The 19,512-nt window shown below is 39.2% G+C and overlaps 1 protein-coding gene across 1 annotated transcript in view; it reads left to right on the forward strand.

Annotated features, from left to right (window-relative positions):
- Nucleotides 1-1,041: 1,041 nt before the first annotated feature.
- The window catches only part of LOC128737367 (uncharacterized), a 67,193-nt gene continuing 48,722 nt past the window's right edge, over nt 1,042-19,512 (forward strand). The window contains exon 1 of the mRNA XM_053831990.1: nt 1,042-1,130. Within this exon, the coding sequence (XP_053687965.1) occupies nt 1,042-1,130 (89 nt within the window). The remainder of the gene's footprint in view (nt 1,131-19,512) is intronic.

The following is a 19,512-nucleotide window of genomic DNA, read 5'->3' on the forward strand; positions in this document are numbered from 1 at the left end:
CTTTTCGCTTCAATAAATAGTGTCTTCTCGTCGTCGTTAAAAAAGTATGATAAAGTGGAGAAAAATAAAAACGATTCCATCAATTCGTTATTTCCTGATTATAATTGTATCACTTTAGGTCTTGCTTTTCTGCACTCCAAATAATGTCATTTAGCAATAAAATTAAAACAGCTAGACTCCGTAAAATTTGCTTACTCTATAAAGCTCAAGCTAAATGAAGAGAAAACACTAAATTTGAATATTCATTCCAACAACGTGAACTCATTACGTATTCCTGCTCCAGCCGCAATTACGAAAGCAAAAGCTTCAATAAGCTTGCGAAGCAAGCGACTGCTCCCGCACACTAAACTTGTCAGCGACGAATCTTGTTTGATTTACTGTTAATGAAAATTTCCTTTGCCATCCATGACTTTTGCTCACTAGGACATCGGATTATTTATTCATTTTTTTTTCTTTCTTCTTTACATTCTCTTTCAGATCGTGCCGGTCAACGCAGAAGGAACTGGAGCTCCGGAGTAGTTCCCCTCCTACTGTGCTTTCTGTGAACCGAGAAAATTGTTTTCACCTGGTGGCCTATTTTTCCCGAGCCCAACGCACATCTTAGCGATTAATCATTACGAAGGAAGGTTCCATCAGCAACGGTGTCATCTAGATTTTTTTTCTTCTTCTGTCTGAATCATTTAAACCAGTGTGAGCAGGAAAAGTGAGGTCTTTTTTCACTCAGACAAAGAGGAAATTAATAGCGGAATAAAATACTTCCGTTCCGGTGTTCTAAACAGTTTTAAACAGTGCGATTAGAAGCAGAAGAAAAACGCTGGAGGTTAGGAGGAAAAATAAACGGTACTAGGTTACAAAAAAATTTTGGGGGAGATTTCTGAACGGTGAAGAATTAGTGAACGATTAAATCAAATACAAATTTCGTGGACTGTGTTTTACATTTTTCAGGCTAAATTTGTTTAGCAATTCACTCACAACCAATTTGAAATTCTTTGGTGTTGAAGAAGAAAGAGGTGCAATTTTCCAGTGTTTCCTGGTGCTAAAATGTTTGGTTCCAAACTGCGATCATGGATGGAGAATCATATCGTTCGCCCCAGGAAAAAAGGAAATAAAAACAAAAGTGGCAATAGCAGGTACTGTGATATTAATGTTTGTCGTTAGCCCTACAGATATGCACTCTGGCTTTTCTCCTAAGCTCCTAAATCAACCTTGGAAATATATCCTTTACTATTATGTGGAAGGTAGAATACTGTATGCTTTTGTTTCGTAAAATAAATAAATGGCATATAATAGAAGCAACCACTTAGTTGGTATGCAGATTTTCTCGGTCAGATTAGGTATTTTTGTGAGGTCCTCTACACTTGCTGCAGGGATAATCAGTCAAACTAATCTTCTGGCGTATAGTGTGTTATAAATAAAATTAAATGTTATGTTTCCAAAGGTGTTTTAAAATTTGATTCGTTCCCGTTATTTTAGCAGCACTTCGAGAGAATCTAATCCAACCCAATCCCCATCCCCATCCCAATCCCAATCCCAATCCCAATCCCAATCCCAATCCCAATCCCAATCCCAATCCCAATCCCAATCCCAATCCCAATCCCAATCCCAATCCCAATCCCAATCCCAATCCCAATCCCAATCCCAATCCCAATCCCAATCCCAATCCCAATCCCAATCCCAATCCCAATCCCAATCCCAATCCCAATCCCAATCCCAATCCCAATCCCCATCCCAATCCCAATCCCAATCCCAATCCCAATCCCAATCCCAATCCCAATCCCAATCCCAATCCCAATCCCAATCCTAATCCCAATCCCAATCCCTATCCCTATCCCAATCCCAATCCCAATCCCAATCCCAATCCCAATCCCAATCCCAATCCCAATCCCAATCCCAATCCCAATCCCAATCCCAATCCCAATCCCAATCCCAATCCCAATCCCAATCCCAATCCCAATCCCAATCCCAATCCCAATCCCAATCCCAATCCCAATCCCAATCCCAATCCCAATCCCAATCCCAATCCCAATCCCAATCCCAATCCCAATCCCAATCCCAATCCCAATCCCAATCCCAATCCCAATCCCAATCCCAATCCCAATCCCAATCCCAATCCCAATCCCAATCCCAATCCCAATCCCAATCCCAATCCCAATCCCAATCCCAATCCCAATCCCAATCCCAATCCCAATCCCAATCCCAATCCCAATCCCAATCCCAATCCCAATCCCAATCCCAATCCCAATCCCAATCCCAATCCCAATCCCAATCCCAATCCCAATCCCAATCCCAATCCCAATCCCAATCCCAATCCCAATCCCAATCCCAATCCCAATCCCAATCCCAATCCCCATCCCAATCCCAATCCCAATCCCAATCCCAATCCCAATCCCAATCCCAATCCCAATCCCAATCCCAATCCCAATCCCAATCCCAATCCCAATCCCAATCCCAATCCCAATCCCAATCCCAATCCCAATCCCAATCCCAATCCCAATCCCAATCCCAATCCCAATCCGTAGTTGCACCGTTTATGTTTTTATCACAGTAGAAAGAGTTACAATTTTGTTTCAAACTACGAAAGAGGCAAAATTTAATAAAATTATAATTCAAAGCTTCATTTGAAGGTATGTTAGTATGGACTGGTTGTTAGTTTAGCTGAAAAATTGATAATTTGATAAATTGAAAAAATGATAAATGCGAGAGTCACAAAAATATGAAAGATTTGGAACGCTAATAGCTCTGCCAATTGAGAACGGATTTTCATGGTTTAGATACCGATCGACTCATAATAGATGCAGCAATTATGTGGTTTCTATCATAAATTTATTTTTCAATCACGAATGAATGAAAATTAACGAAAAGTTTCAAGCTCTCATATTCCCATACAGTTCCTTCGTGATCGCGTTGCTTCACAGGCAGGGACGACAGTTAATTAAACAGTTTATTTACTGTGTTTTCAATTGTTTCATTCTAAGAAAAAAAGTGACAAAACCCCCTCGTCCGAACACTCCCTTCACAATTATGGATCACCTTTATGTTTTATTTTAAATAACTTAGTTAAACAAACTGTTTGAAGGTATGAACCATTATTGCAACAAAATGTACCATATTACTAGCTTTTAACATATAAAATATCCTTTATATCCCGACATTGTTGCTTTTTTCATGAGCGTACAAAGTTGTTATTGAGAATCTATCAAAATGTCGGTCGTTTTTCTCAATCAGCATAAGCATAAGCATTCATAAGGTTTCTATGTGACATAATCACCAATTTTCCAGCAAAAAATGAATCGTACACAAAAATAAAACTAAGTTCTTCGCGATTTAGCGAAATGTTGGTGGTTGCCAATGATTTTCCTGTCAAAATAGGTAATTTTCAAAGTGATCCATAATAGGAACCAAAACAAGGTAATTTTTCACAATTATGGATCACTTTGATTCCAAAGTGATTTTTATAAATTCAAACAGTTCAATCACCTATTAGGACAAATATTTTTTAAGCAGAATCGAAATCTGTACAGAAAATGCTGTTTCAGAAGTACGCAGGACCAGAAAGGCAGTTTCCGAAGGCTTAAATATCCAACAGTTTTTAATTACCGCATAACAATAGCATATAGAACATTTTAACACATATAGAACAAGGAACGAGCTACTTGGTTTTAAAAATCAATTTTATTCGCATTATTTTAAAGTTTTATCACTCTAAAGAAAACAGATTAAAAACTGTCAAAATATGGGTAGAAATAGAAATGAAAACCTTTTTGCCGTACTCCAACGAGGAATATATCAGTACTAGTTGGCCAGTGTTTGTGAAGATGTTTAATCTTTGTATTAGTTTTTTGAGTTCTTATATTGCATAATATACCTTTAAGCTGTTGTACATAAAAGAGTCATGGCCGGAAACTGAAACAAATAGTTTTTATGGTCGTATTGGATTTTATTTAACTGAATAAAAACTTTATCTCCACCGTGCTGATTCTATAGGCCCAATATGCTATTGCCCAATATGGCTCTTTAGTGTGAGTGGCTCTGAACAGTCTAATGTCTGCCGCAAACCGATTCATATTGTCGGTGTTAAGTCAGACAGAACCTAGTGGCAAAATTCTGACTTCGAGAAGAACGCATTCAAAGTTTGCTGCATTCGAAATCATTTTCTAACTCTGGCTGTTTGCAACATGTAGTCTGATTAGAGTAAAATGTTGCTTAGAAAATTCTTCATCGTTTGCTATCATTAACTCATTTTTTAAAATGTTGCGACTTGGTCCGGTCTGATTTAACACCGACCACATGATATCGCGACAGGCAATCGAGTTGAGCAGGCGAGTCGAATCGAATGGTTTAGTCAAGCAGTCGGATTAAGCGGTTAAGTCCAACAGTTGTGACGAGCAATTGAGTCGAGTAATCCAATCGAACAGTTTATTCGAGCAGTCGAGTCGCGTAGTCCAGTTGAGTTGCTGAGTCGAGCAGTCAAGCCGAGTAGTCCAGTCGAGCAGTCGAGTCGAGTAGTCCAGTCGAGCAGTCGATTCAAACAGAAGTCAAGCAGTTGAGTCGAGCAGTCTAATCGACCAGTCCAGTCAAGCAGTCTAGTCAACCAGTGGGGTGACTGAGAATACAACGAGCTGAATACAGTGAGCTACGGAAACATGACGTCCTGTCAGGGACCTGTTTTTAGTTACCTATAAACCTCTTATTACCTCAGAGACCTGGTTTTCGCTACAGACATAAGCCTCTTATATAAATAGACTAGCTGTAACCCCCGCGTGTTGCCTCGCGTCTAATTGTGAGCGAATTGGTGGTACGCTATGTAACGCTAACGCTATGTAACTCTATGAGGTGCAACTACGTTACTTCTGCTCGTCTTGAATGTAATCTGGTATGATTGGTTTGAGTCTTTGCTTAATGTGGGCGATTATTACCACGAAAATACATATCGCGCCCCTCGTTTTGACGACAGACATAAGCCTCTTATATTTATGATTATTCTAAATGTGGAAATACTACGGTCAGAAAGCGAAAACATGAAATAAATAATCCCAAATTTTTATTTAAAGTTTAAACGTGAAAACCGAATCTATTCTTGCTTATAATATATACGTTATTATTTTCTATGCAAAAATCTACGAAAAAAAGACAAAAACGAACGAAAATTTTTTTGGACGATTTTCGGAAATTCCATTGTTCGAATTTCTATTTCTGTTTCGCGCTAGAAGCGATAACTCAACTCGTACACTCATTTTTCGAGTTTTTCAGACTGTAGAGCCCACAGACAATTGACTTTATAAAAAAAAATTAGACTCATATCCTACAAATTAGTTGTTTGCCCCCCGATTTTTCAAGCCAATTTCCAAGGGGGGGGGGGGGGGACGGGTGACAAAAAGTTTAAAAATGATTTGATTGGAATTATTATTCCAAGTAACCGCTTTTGTAGTAACAAATTTATGTTTTACGTTTTATGAATTCAACGTTAAACAAATCGGCATCTAAGAAACTAATACTCTACATTCGGAATTGTGCTGCAGTGAAGAGAGATTGGTACAGCGATATTTACTCGTTGGTTTTATTACGTCGAACATCAGTAGCTGATCTGTTGACTGTTGCTGTTAGAAGCTGTTAAACATCTTTGAACTAATAAAATATGATGCTGCCGTTGCGAAAGTTTGACAAAGTGAGAGTTGATAGTTGGCCCTCAGTAAAAGTTTACTCAAAAACAGCGATTTGATACTGATACTGTATTAATTAACTGAATTAAGCATAAAAATGTTATAGCTCTAGGAGAACCAAACGACATAGTAACTATAGTAACGACTATTTTATTTAAATATTTAACGATAAATTTTACAAAAATTTACTGTACGAACAAATCTAGAAAAGTTATGAGAATTCAAACAGCATCAGACCGTTTTCAACAAGTTTTGCAATGATAATATGTGGGAATTTTTTCACTTCACTTGTTTAAATGCGGCAAAGGATGCACTTTTGTTTCGTTTCATTTTATATCCGATTAGAACATGAATACACCACTCGTAAATAAAATTATATCCTATTGTTCTCGTTCAGTGATACGATGGGGCTGTCTCGATGCATAAAGACTGATGTTCTGATATGTACGAAGGCTACTATTTTTATATCTGTTTAACGATAGAAAAGGTAGTGTTTCATTGGAAGACATGTAAGGGCTGTTTTAAAACTAGTTTTAACGATAATCAATATATATACGTTTATTTTTATACTTCCACATATGCAACTTCAAGCTGGTTACGATCAAAATAGTCTTTTAAAAAAATGCGGTTATTTAAGTGTTCTTGGAATAGTTTCAAAAAAAAAAAAGTTAAAGAAAAATGAAATTCTATCTTGAACAAAATCAAGACAGCAATGTCAGATGAAGTAGAAGAAATAAATAAATAAAGAAATAAAAAAAAATTCATGCGGAAATAAAAGTCATTAGAACTAACTCTTCAAAATATTGACAATCAACGAGCTTGAATGCATTCATAAATCACCTCAAAAAAAAGATGCCATTTTTTAGCCTGAGTTTGTCCTCGCCTATATTATTCTCTCTCCACCACATTTGTATCCTCGGTATGTCGTTGTTGACAAAACAGAAGAATATTGTCAACAAATGGTGCAGCATATCGGAAAAAAGACGCATCATCAAGTCTCGGGAACAATATCGTCTGTGTTATTTTATATTGTTTGCAGTTCTCTTTATTCAGAAAACAAACAATTGCACCCATTTTCATTCTCGGCAAGCAAGCAAGAGAAGCAGGAACTCTGCTCAGTCGGAACGAAACGAACATCATCGGTATATGGAGAAGACGGACTCCGTCGGGCGCGCGCCGTTGTCTGCCGTTAACTTTTCCGCCATCATCGCATCGTACACACCAGGCACGAGCATCAGTACGAAAATCACGTTCGAAATTTCACTTTCCCATCTGTGTTTCCTCAACTGATTACCGAGAAACTTGACGCAGCGATATTGATTGCAACCCCCTTGTGGAAAGCGCTGGCCAAGCGTCGCATTCGAAACGATAGCTAACTTTTACTTAGTGCTGCAGGCTGTGTTCACGTTCGTCATTTTCCAATCCTCCCGAACAATCAATCGCTGTTTGACTAGACTCATGAATTATTAATTTACAGATGTCAATCATTGACAAAAATCTTAACAGTCATACGTGCAACTTCAAACAGCTAAGGCTTATTTTTTTTAAATATGCATGACGGCACCTGTCAAGCCTTTTATACTGATTCTAATACACCCAACCCACAGTAATTTCCAGCAGGAAAATAACAAAACGTGAAAAGACACAAAGGACGCCACAGTTTTTATGAATTTTTTTTTTCAAACACTGAAGCTAAAACGGAACCTGTAATCTGGTATGTACCTACCCACCCACACACACAGACAGTGAAAAAAGTAAATTCTCCAGTCACGCTTAGGCATGGCGCATAGGAGTCAATTTTCGGAAAGTGATAATGAACGAAATCAAATTAACGAGTTCTGGGATTTGGAAAAGCATGCATTTTCCGCAGAGCAAATAAGTATTCCCATGAGGAAAGGGGGTAGGGCGGGGACGAATGGGAGCGAGTGTCAGTGCGATAGCTCGTTAGGATCTAACAGCCGGAAAATGACAGTTCTGGAGCAGTGCTGGCTGTGTTTTAGAATTTGCTTGGATCCATTGCGATGGCGGTAGGAAAATGGTTTTAGGTATTTGTGAGCAGTTTTTATTTTGAAAAAAGAGCAAGGACTGTCAGAGTCAGTGCTTTGTTTGATATACAAGGCTGGCAACTCATTTAGATTTATCTTTTTCTGTCAATAATTGCGATTAAGCTTTTCAATTTCCATCTCTAACCTAGAAAAATCAATGAAATTTATTACGAAATTCCGTTTAAATGATAAATATCAATTCCATGTTCATGTCCAACCAATTGCTTTGATATATTTTGATTCGTGGATGTTTTCACGTTTTTGCGCTCTGTCATCCGAGAAATTGATTTTAATTTAATTCTTTTTTTGCTGAGAGCGTATACCATTTTCCGGTTGTGTTTTAGACAAACTAGTTTTTATTTAAATGTGGGTAGATCATCAATCTTCAAATTTGAACTTAAAATTAAATGTTCCTTTCGATATTGGATTTGAAACTGGACTTCAAAATGGAGTTAGGCTGAACTTGAAATTGGACTTCAAATCAGACTTGAAATAAACATGATACCGGACCTAAAATTAAACACCGAATGAGTAATGCTCGTTGAAACGGAACACTATTACTGGCACTATTGCTGGAGCGACCCAAAACAAAATCAGTCCAATTTTTCAATACTGCTTTCAAGGTTCCACCGAAAAATACTTCACTTTTGGGTAAATCTTTATCAAATAACTAAAACTACTGGAAATTAAATATTTTCTGTGCACTAAAAATTTTTTTTAGTAAGCGCTTGCCTGCATGTTGAACAGAAACTTTATAACAGAGTAAATCATGTATTCAGACAGTACTTCAAAATCTCAACTACCTATGGATTGCCCTCACAGGCGTTCGATCCAATTGCCCTACGTGCATTGAAACTTTCAACCTTGCTTCGGTTGCCCATCCAGCAGGATTATCCCTTTACTCCGGCAACGTGCGTTCACATCAGAAAACATTTGTCTTGCAAGATGTTTCACTGCTGGTGTACGGACATTTCTCAAGCTCAGCCTGATGGCAGTCAGGCAAAGTACAGTAGAAAAAAACCTATCTCGTTACTGCACTTCCTGTGGCCCACTGGATGACGACGCTATCGCTGTTATAGCTCAGCTATAAAACAGACAGAAAACAAAACTTCTTCACATGCTTGGCCAATCCCGCAACAACGGAATACGTACTCGATAACTGGATCTGAAAATAGATGACGGAACACGGGGAAAGCTTCACCCTTCTTGCGCTTAGCTAAAGCTTCTTCAAGCCGCTTTATTCCCCTTGTGGGAATTATCCTTATAAAAATTTATTACAACTAAACCGAAACAAGGCGCAGAACACTGATAGCAGAAGGAAATCTTTTTCGTTCCTAGTCCTGAAACGAATGTTTTTCGTCGTTTTCTCACATGATGTGGAAGTCGGAAGGCGGAAGAAAAAAAACCGACCAATTCTACTGACAGCAGAACGGAACCATTATCCGAGCGGTCGGTGCCGTCTTGTCTAGCCCGAACTTCGGTTGACGCTGCCTGGCTGGCAGGTTAGGCTAACCCGATTTATTGGGTTCGCATTTGAGAGTTTTTCACTGCCATGCACTGCCGGCTTCGAAAGGGGCGAAAAGTAATCGCACGAATGAATTTGATAACCTACATCCTAAACGATCTGAGATATTCGAATGGTATTGGGAGAATTCGAAGCCCCATCGGGGTGTGTGGTTGTTTGGTTCCATATGAATAATGTCTCGGAGTTGTAAGTGGAGGGACATTTTTTAAATTCGTTGTTTTGGCCCGATTGAAAATAATGTGCAGTTATTGAGATATTTGAATCTTCGTATGAATTGAAACTGCCAAAAACAAATAAGGGTCAAAACTAACAGAACTTCTTCAGAACAGACATCACAAAAAATGGATAGCTGCATGATGCATTGTGTACAATTTAATTGAATTTTAAACTCAGCACCAGTTAACTGCATTAGTGTATCAATCACTCAAAAAGGACGTTTTCATGAAGAGCGAAAAAAACTAGCTTCGCAGCGACTGACACTGCAGGATGTCTTTTGTCTGCTGGTTTACTACATAGGTACAGCATGAGAGTATCGTCGCATATGAATCAGGCGAATTTATTATTCATGTAGGCGAATCTGCTAATGCAATTCAGCCGAGAATACATAACGATATTAACGTTTCAATTTTATGTCAGCCACCATCATCGTTTCGGTGGAGTTTTGTAACGATCTCGGCTACAGTCTGTCCTTTCGAATTCGATATGTGAAACCGATGAGAGAAGTCGCAAAGCAAAAAATCAAGACTCAGAAGTGTGGAGTATTATTAGGCTGTGAAATTAACAAACCCTCAGTTTTTCGATTTATGAAAGATTCACTGTTCGACTGGAGACATGCATATGACGATAGCATTCGTATTTTCAACATTTGCTTTGCATGGTTTGACGGCGATGGAGGTAAAGTTTGCATTGGATTGTTTTCATGCTATTCCTACTGGACACGTCAGAATTTAAAACGTATGATTTATGTGTATTATAATGCGTCAGGAAGTTTCTAACCTGGGAAATTTAACCCGAAATATCATACTTTAAATCATATATTTTAAATAGAACCCACCTCACCTACTTTAAATAGAGGTGGGCAAATTAAGGAAAAGTAGCGCTGCATCTCCCCCCACTTACAGAACTGCAAGGCACGAGTATCTTACAGAGATTAGCAGATTTGTAATAAGAACGCAGAACCTGTTGCATAGAATGAGGAGTTCTCTTTTGATTTCGATGTAAAACAAACAAATTTATAATTTTGTAACATCCAAACGCACCAAACACAGTAGTAAACAAAAAAATTCAAACATTTTCCTCTATTCTATTCCACATGAAAATAATCTAGGGTTTCTCATAAGCTTTTACCAGTAGTCAGTATGCAAATTTTCATATAAATATGCATATTCTATTTAATTGATAAAAACTAAAAATTTCAGCATAGAGCATACAAAGGAAGGGTAGAATGTACCAATTAATTGCATAGCGAAATTGATTAGTTATAAGATACGTTTAATTTGCAGCTTTTTTTTATTTGTACATCTTTTGTTTCAAATTATTTATTAAAAAGTAGCAATATTATGTATAGTATAGGATATAGAATTTGCATTGACCATAGTTCCACAGGATTCTGTCAAGCTAAACGTTTCAGCGCATAGCGCACGAACCTTGATTAAATTGCTTTGATTCTGCTTGACCGCACAGTCGTGTGGGGGCTCCATAACTGCTGAGGTTTCCAGTACAGAACGGACGGGATAGAAATTCAATGCTCGTAAACAATATGGATCAGTAATATCTTTGGCAACCCCTTCGTCAAATTTCTGTTCGTATTTGCAATGATATGGTAGTAATAATTTCTAAATAACATTTGAGTGTCCAGAAGTGGCCCAAGATCATTTACTACTGTTACTCTGTTGAGTAGCTCTTCAGCTAGAATCATAAAAGTCATTCAAAGGCTGATGCAGTACGATGCAGTCTGTTGTCGAGCATACGACAAGAAAGAACTCGGCATATACTGCATAGACAAGAAATCGTCCAGAAGTTGTTAAAATAAAGGACATAGTAATGACCCCAGGTTACTCCCTCGAGGTACTTCCGAGCAGTTTATAAACAGTGCAATTCGTGACTTCCTATTATTAATGTTAGAGTTCGACCTCATGATTTGGAAAATTCTACTATGTTGGATGAGGCGCCAAGGCATTTAATTTTTACCAATAAAATAGAGTGATAAACGAGATCAAATGCCGGCTTTATATCTGCACGGTATCGACTTGAGTTCCTCCTTCCTTATCCCTAATGCAATGCAAAGTAAACTGTGCTAAATTTGTGGTTGTTGAGCTACCTGGGGAAAAATCATGTTGATCCGTTAAAATTAATGCTTTGGTCTTTCGAAATTGTATGACACCAACTAAGATTTCAAACAGTTCGGAACCGACGTTATTATTTTGAAAAACATGGCCGATATTTTCCGAAGCGTTCCGAATATCGCCTGAGATTAAAAATTCATTTTAGTGGAACATTCAAGGCATTTGTACATTTTAGTACAATAGACGGGATTCCTACTGATGTTGAAGACTTCAACTTCTTCGGTGCAGTAAGAGAGTCTACGTCTGAAACACTGCCCAAGTAGCACACGTTGTCACAATTGAGTCGCAGCGGCTGATATGCGACAAATTTAAATGTAAAACTTCGGTTACAGTAACCTAAAATATAACAGTTGTGTAACCGAAATAGCGCAACTTATGTAACTAAATCTGGTTGCATTAACAGTTACTCAATAACCAATATGTAACATGTATAGTTACAAAATGGTTACTATTGAAGTTACACATAAACTGTAAATTGACTTTCAATTGGTGGCAAATTAGTTATCTTGTAACTTTTATTGCATAGCGAAAATGTAGCAGGTTTATTATTTCAATCTATGGCTGTGAACGTCAAGCAGTAAATTTAACTGTTGAATATAGAAGAGTGTATAAATTATTATTTCAACACAAATTTTAATGCAGTTTCAAATTTATGGTGAAATGCATGATTCTAGCTTTGAAAAATTCACGCGCTCTTATTTAATATAGCTTTTCGTTACTTACTTCGTTGAAAAATTGATGTTTTGTAAATCACATATAAAAATTTAAATTTTAATTTTTTGATTTTTTAAATTTATTCTTAGCAATAATGAATTAGTGGAGCATTCACCTAGAAACCATTAAAAATCTAGTTGTTTTCGCTATCACTTCTATCACAGTAAAATTCATAGCCATTTTGCCTTTGGTTCTAACTACTACACCATCGTCCTTGAAGTTTTGTATCGTTTTCGGCATATTGCATGAAATGATTTTAAGCAGCCATTGTTCATTGTTCACATTGTTGATATCGGGAAAAGGTATTTTTTAGTGATTGTTGTGAAAAGAAAGTGTTAATTTAATATCAAAGAATAGTTTCAGTTTGAATAAAACAGTTACCACCAGTGTTAATCATAGAAGGTTACATTTCAGTTACATTCTAGTTGTACGTAACCTTAGCCTTCGACCTGGTTACGGTATCGGTTATACGGTAACCAATATTAAATCTGTTGTAGTCACTTATTTCTTATGTCGTCATTTCTAAGTTACACTGTAACCTATTTTCATTGCCGGTTTCGTTTCGATGTAACTTGATCGTTTTGACGTTTGAGAATAATCATCATTTGTTTACTTAATACCAATGTCTGGGCGGAGAAGATTCCAAGTACCATCAATTAAGTAAATAAACGCATTTACAAGAGCATTTCACAACCCGTGTACCAATTGTTTATCTTTACCATTAGCAATATTCTTCAGGTCTAGTTTTTCCTTAATCCGTTGTGTTTATAAGGAATAGTGAACAAATTGTTGCGAAAATGTTACTAGCCGACTTTTTTTGACTTCGTAACTGCTCGTAACGGAAAATTAACTGTTTTGCGACCAGCAAATTGATGACAAAATGTTACTAGCCGACTTTTTTTGACTTCGTAACTGCTCGTAACGGAAAATTAACTGTTTTGCGACCAGCAAATTGATGACAGTTGGAAAAAGGTTTCATTTGTGTCACTTGATAACTATTTGGTAACTCGTAACTGAAAGGTGACTGTTTTGCGACGACCAAGTTGTTGACAGTTCGAAAAAAAGGTTTCAATTTGGTCATTTGGTAACTACCTGGTAACTTTTTGAGATTTTTGTCACTAGAAAACTAAAAAGTAACTATTTTTAATTTTATGTAACCTAACTCGTTACAAGTATCCTAAATGTAACTGCTGTGCAACCTTTTTGTATTTTTTTATTTTTATGATTAGTTACAAGTGCTACTTGGGTGGGCTGATACCGAATAACCGAAATCCAAATAGCCGAATTTCAACAACAGTCACAGAAGGCCGAATCACGAAAGGCCTTTCAACCAGTGGTTGGTTCGCTCCAAGAGAATACACTTGAGAAATGCTTAGCAAATAGGTAGCAGATATCATTTGTTGTACTAGAAGTTTTGTCTGCCAGAAACATGTTGCAAAAAAGTCCCTTCTGGTTGCTCATCTCGTTTTCGGGTTTCGCGTTAAATCACATTAAATACGTAATGTGTATCTGGAATAGAGAAATCGATTATAACTTGTATAGTCATTAGTGGCAAGAACGAACTTCCGCTTTGTTAGGCGATCGCGTTAATTAGTGTAATTGCGAAGTAGAAGATGAAAGACGAAAGGACGAGATGAAAGAACAAATGATCTGAATTGCTGTATTAGTTCGAGAAAATGTCGATTGCGTTATTTGGTTGTACTGCTTAGCAAATTATTTCAGTCAACAGTTGAGAGGAATCCTTGAAACGCAGAGAAATCAATTGTGGAAAAATGGAACTCTCTCACATCTCATAATTCCTCAAAATCTATCAGGTGAGCACATGTTACTTACTTTACTTTTTCGACAATAATCCGCTTTTCGAATCTGGGTCCAATTTAGGAGTTGTCTTCACGTTTGTTGGTCTTTGGCTGCCACCCCTAGTAACACAGTTGTTACAAACCAGTATTGGCAACCGATTTACCACTAATTTTAGTTATGAATTTCTCATCCGCTATTCTGACGCTTGATTTGGAGCTATAAAGCGTAGTACGTATCAGCCTAATCAATTTTGTTGGAAAACCATGTTCAAGCATAATCCGCCACAGCTCATTTCGTTTAACTGAATCGTACGCCGCCTTGAAGTCTATAAAGAAACGATGAGTATGCAAGTTGAATTCCCGGAATTTATCGAGGATTTGTCGCAAGGTGAACATTTGGTCCGCCGTGGAGCGGAAACCGGTATGGTATTCACCAACAAAGGTTTCCTGCAACGGCCTGTCTGAGAAATAGGATGCGGAAGAGAATTTTGTATGCAGTATTGAGGAGAGTAATGCCTCGGTAATTGCTGCATTTGTGTCGATGACCCTTTCTGTAAATAGGGCATATGAGACCTTCCAACCAGTCCGTAGGTAGTTCCTCCTTAATCCATATCTTTGGTACATGTAACCTGACAGATTGCACAATACAACCGTTTTCTCCCAACTTTCAAAAGTTCGGCGCGGAGGCCCTCTTTTCCTCGTCCACAGTTGGTGGATTCACTGCTTGTCCACCATCCTCAATCGTTATCCTGCTTTTGATGACAACTCCATCTTGTTCACCATGCAACAGTACATCGAAATGTTGTTTTCAACACCTGACCACCTCCGATCTTTCGGGAATCAGGTCCCCCCCCTTGTCGTTGCACATAGCAAAAGTTGGCACGGTCCTGTGCCTGATTCCGTTGACCGTTTTAAAGAAGCTTCTCGTATCAATATTTCTCTCTGCTCTGGTATGTCACAGTTGCAACTAATATATGAGTTCTAGCCCTATTCTTCTCGTCAGTCACTCATTGGCACTCTGCGTCAAACCACACATTCAAATCTTAAATACTCAAATGTTTGCAGCAGTAGTACCCAACACTTCTGGCGTTGTAATCTATCAGAACGTGATCGATCTGAGAGCAGGCCTCTCCGTTAGGGTGTTTCCAGGTATGCTCCAGAATGTTCCGTCGTGTAAAATAGGTACTACAGATAGCCATTCCTCTAGCTGCAGCAAAGGTGATTAGCCTCAGATCATTGACGTTTGTGGTAGGATAGATGCTTACTCTACGAAGAATAGGACGGAAGATCTTTCCGTGTCCGACCTGTGCATTTGTATCCCGATGACTACCTTTATGTCATGTTTTGGGCATTCTCCATGTGATCTTTCGAGAAGATCATAGAACTCACTTTCACGTCTTCGGACTTGCCATTCGTCGGTGCGTACATTTTTATCAGGCTGTAGTTAAAAAATTTGCCCTCAACTCTCAACACGCACAGACAGTCATTAATGGGCCTAATGTTTTCATGCATTACGAATTTGACTCCATATTCTGCTTTATTACCGCCACTGTAGTAGATGTGAAATTTGAGTGTCGTACCCGCATGAGTACTCCATGAGTGGCTGCAACCTCTATCTTCATCTTCTGCAGCTCCTGTCCTGAGCAGAGTTCTGACATTCCAAGTACCGAATTTTCAATAATCATTGTCCTTTTTCGTTCTCCCAGGTCCATGCCGGTTATTCCGTTGTGTTTCATTTCCTAAATTGTTCGTTGAGTTTTTAAGTCTGCTATCTTGGGTATAGCTGGCCAAACTAAGCGTTTCATAAGTCAGCCGCCTGCTTCGGATCAGTCACTGTTGTACGCCACCCGTAATCCGGAATACAACCACGTATCTGTTAAAGAAACGACGATCCACCGTGCAGTGGAATAACCGACAGGGCTCACGGCTAGCAAGGTTATTCATTTTGTCAACACTCAGCGGAAGCTTGAGTGCCTCCTTCACTGTTTGTATATGAGCTTAGTCTCCACCGGGGTTGATTACCCGATCTCCACTAAGGTTGCTCATATTCCGGTTGGTAGCACCGGAAGGACCACTGCGGAGTCTATTTTATGCCCACAGGAACGCATGGGAATTTACCAGCCGGTGAGCACATGTTAGAGTTATTGAAAGAGGCGGACATTGCGCATCGATATCAACAAGTGGTTCGTATACTTCAATTACAGTGCGGCGTGGCTTCTGCATTTACAAAAATAAGATCAAGTATTCGATCCCGATAATTTCTAACAGTAGATAGCTGAATCATGTTTAAGAAATACATGCTGTCCGACAACGTTAAACTACATCTTGGGAAGGATAATTCAGAGGTATCGAGAACCGCGTGGCCGCTGGGTGTACTTTTCCAAACAACACCAGGTTGGTTATAGTCACCATATAGTAGAAGGACTGCTTACTTACTTAATTGCTTATAGATCCATGTCCGCCATGGTTTTTCCCTGTCGCCAGAATAGATTCTCGTCAGCTGCCCGGATGTCGTTGACTAAGTTTCGTCGCCATGAGCATCTGGGTCTGCCTCTTCTACGCTGTCCTCGCAGGTTCCAGTCGAGTGCTTCTCTGCAGACCTCGTTTGCTCCTTTCTTCAAGGTGTGTCCGCTGCACTTCACCTATATTCACGAATTTCTGTTGTCATCGGCCGTTGCTAACGTCGATGATGGAGTTCCTCGTTGGATATCCAGTCTAATAGACCACTAGGCACTAGGCAATTCTTTCAGTTTTTGCGTTGTCTCCACTAAGACATTCCACGTTTTGCAGGCATACCGCAGTACGGATTAAACGTCTGAGTTAAAAATTCGGGGTTTCATTTGTAGAGTGATCTGGTTTGTCTACCAAATGTTTCGCAGATCTACAAAGGCACCCGCCTTCCTGATCCGCGTGGCAATATGAGTCTTGGTACTACAATCGGGCGTTGTCTGACTACCAAGATATTGAAAGGCTTCCACCCACCTGCTCAACCTGTTTTTCCGCTATTATGAAGTTGGTGGAATTGTCAGTGTTCACTACCATCCGGTTAATCTTTGCTACATTGACTGTGAGACCTGATGCCTGGGTGCTCTGGGAGAGGTCATCTTATCTGCTCTGCATTTCGATTCGGCGTTGTGCGAGCAAGACATTGCCGTCGGCTAGATCGAGGTCATTTAGCTGCTTCATCGTTAGATGATTCCAAGTCAATCCTTGATTTGGTGTACTGCCAAACGCTCTAATTAATATCTAATCCATAATGATGAGAAATAGCAGTAGAAGTAGAAGGACTGCATTGTAGAATAAAGAATTTATCACGAGAAGCGCTCAGTCGATGTGTTTCTGGATTACGCTACTAGCATCAGAAGACATATCTGATGGTTTAGGTATACAGAACTCACACAGATATTAGTGTCATAATAACGAATGTTCACCCACAATTGATGGAGTTCGAAATCGACGCAGGTGTTATTCCACTACCAAAGGGATCCCCACCTGTGCGGTATCACTGTACGTTGGTCCAGACTATTGAAGTGATGTAATTTTGTCATTTAGCCAGATTTCAGTTAGGATGACAACATCATGCTCTACATCGAATGCAGCGATGATCTTCGTACGTAAACCTCCGACGTTTTGGTTGTATATACCGAGTTGTCCAGCTAAAGAAACGAAAACGATGCAGTCAGCAGTACAGAGCAGATTAGGCTCGTTGGCGAAAGATCAGTCGGCTGCGAATAAGGGCCACAATGAGGGTGCGAACCATCTGGCATAGATTCGGGAGGACGTATACCCTCCATAGTATTACCTGACCAAGACAGATTGAGTGTCCGACTTGTACTGTTTTCTACAGCAATAGGCATTGATTGCTAAGACGAATGAATAATCGATCCTGAGCCTTAACTTTAGATTTTGATACAACGCGCACTTCGAACTCCAAATTCTGTTTGCTATTGAAGTCTATACAACTGATGCACATCTCCACGCTAGAATGGCATTTGTTGATTGGATGTCCTTGAGCACACACTTCGGGCAACATGCATCCTCATTGCAGTTTGCAGCTTTATGACCTTATTCGGAATATTTTTAGCAACATAATACGTCAACCACGTCAAAAACTCGACAGCGATCCCAGCCTATGTTGCGCACTGATCTTTCGTCGAACTCGTAACGAGCGTTAGTTTCTCCCGTTGGTAGTCTACGGCCACGAAGCGTGAACGTTGATGTATAACGATCGACAAACTCAAGATATCTTTTAGCGTGAGATCCTGCGATCATTTGTTAACGGTTTTAAATAAAGCTGAAAGATAATTTGAATTGATTTGAACTGAATTGATATAATTTGAATTTTTGAGTCACCAGACCAGTTATGTGTGCAATTTAAAATTGATATTTTTCGGTGAATACGATGAAAAAACTTTCCCTTTTCTTTACGTTTCGGCTTACTGATTTCCTGATTGTCTTTTTACTCTCCTGCGTCGTTGCTGCGTTGCGTCGCTGTCCGTAGCTTACTTAGAATTCTAAGCTTTAGGGTATTCTAAGTAAGCTACAGACAGCGACGCAACGCAGCAACGACGCAGGAGAGTAAAAAGACAAACACCACTGACGACGTCGCTCGTTTGCGGTTGGCGCACGGAAAGCCGATAATCGTAAAAATGAAATAATTAGTTTGATATTCTGAAGATGGCTGAATAGGAAATCAGTAAGCCGAAACGTAAAAAAGGGAAAGTTTTTTCATCGTATATACCGAAAAATATCAATTTTAAATTGCACACAAAGCTGAAAGATATAAAAACGGAAAATATATTATAAATTAGGTATTTTAGGCAATGTTGCGAATCGAGCGAGAAGTCAACCATGCCGAAAGGAAAGGAAAGAGTATGAGGAAAAAAGCGCTCAACACTTACGCCGCACACGCAGGCGTAGAAGAAACAGCCGCCGGTGCTGTGTGAGATATTTTGTTACCCACACACTCGCGCACGCTCATCCTCACATCGTCTTCCTGCATGGCTTATTCCCGAGGCAAAAAATTCGTAGGGAATCAAATGCCGGTGAGGCTAGTGGCGCACTGGGATACAAATTTTGCATTACTTTTTCTTCTTCTTCCTCATCTTCGCCCTTAATTCTACTTACGGGCGGGAGCGCCAGCCTTCGCGTGTAATCGGCATCAGCAGATCGGGCTGCAACGACGAACGACGAGCGACAACTGTAGCTGTTAGCTAAATACATACGCGCAAAAACTCGTTGCACTGCATGATGAAATAAGAGCGGGTGTTTTAAAGGGGTGCTCATGCCGGCGTGTTCGTTAGAATGAGTACGCGTGTGTGAGAAAATTAGACCACACGAGTGCGGGCTTCGCAACACTGATTTTAGGTTTCGTTGTAGAGTCTAAAATATACAGATAAAGAAAAAGATCCAAAAAATATGAAT

This window comes from Sabethes cyaneus, chromosome 2 (genome assembly GCF_943734655.1).
Source record: "Sabethes cyaneus chromosome 2, idSabCyanKW18_F2, whole genome shotgun sequence".
In the NCBI taxonomy this organism is placed as follows: Eukaryota; Metazoa; Arthropoda; class Insecta; order Diptera; family Culicidae; genus Sabethes; species Sabethes cyaneus.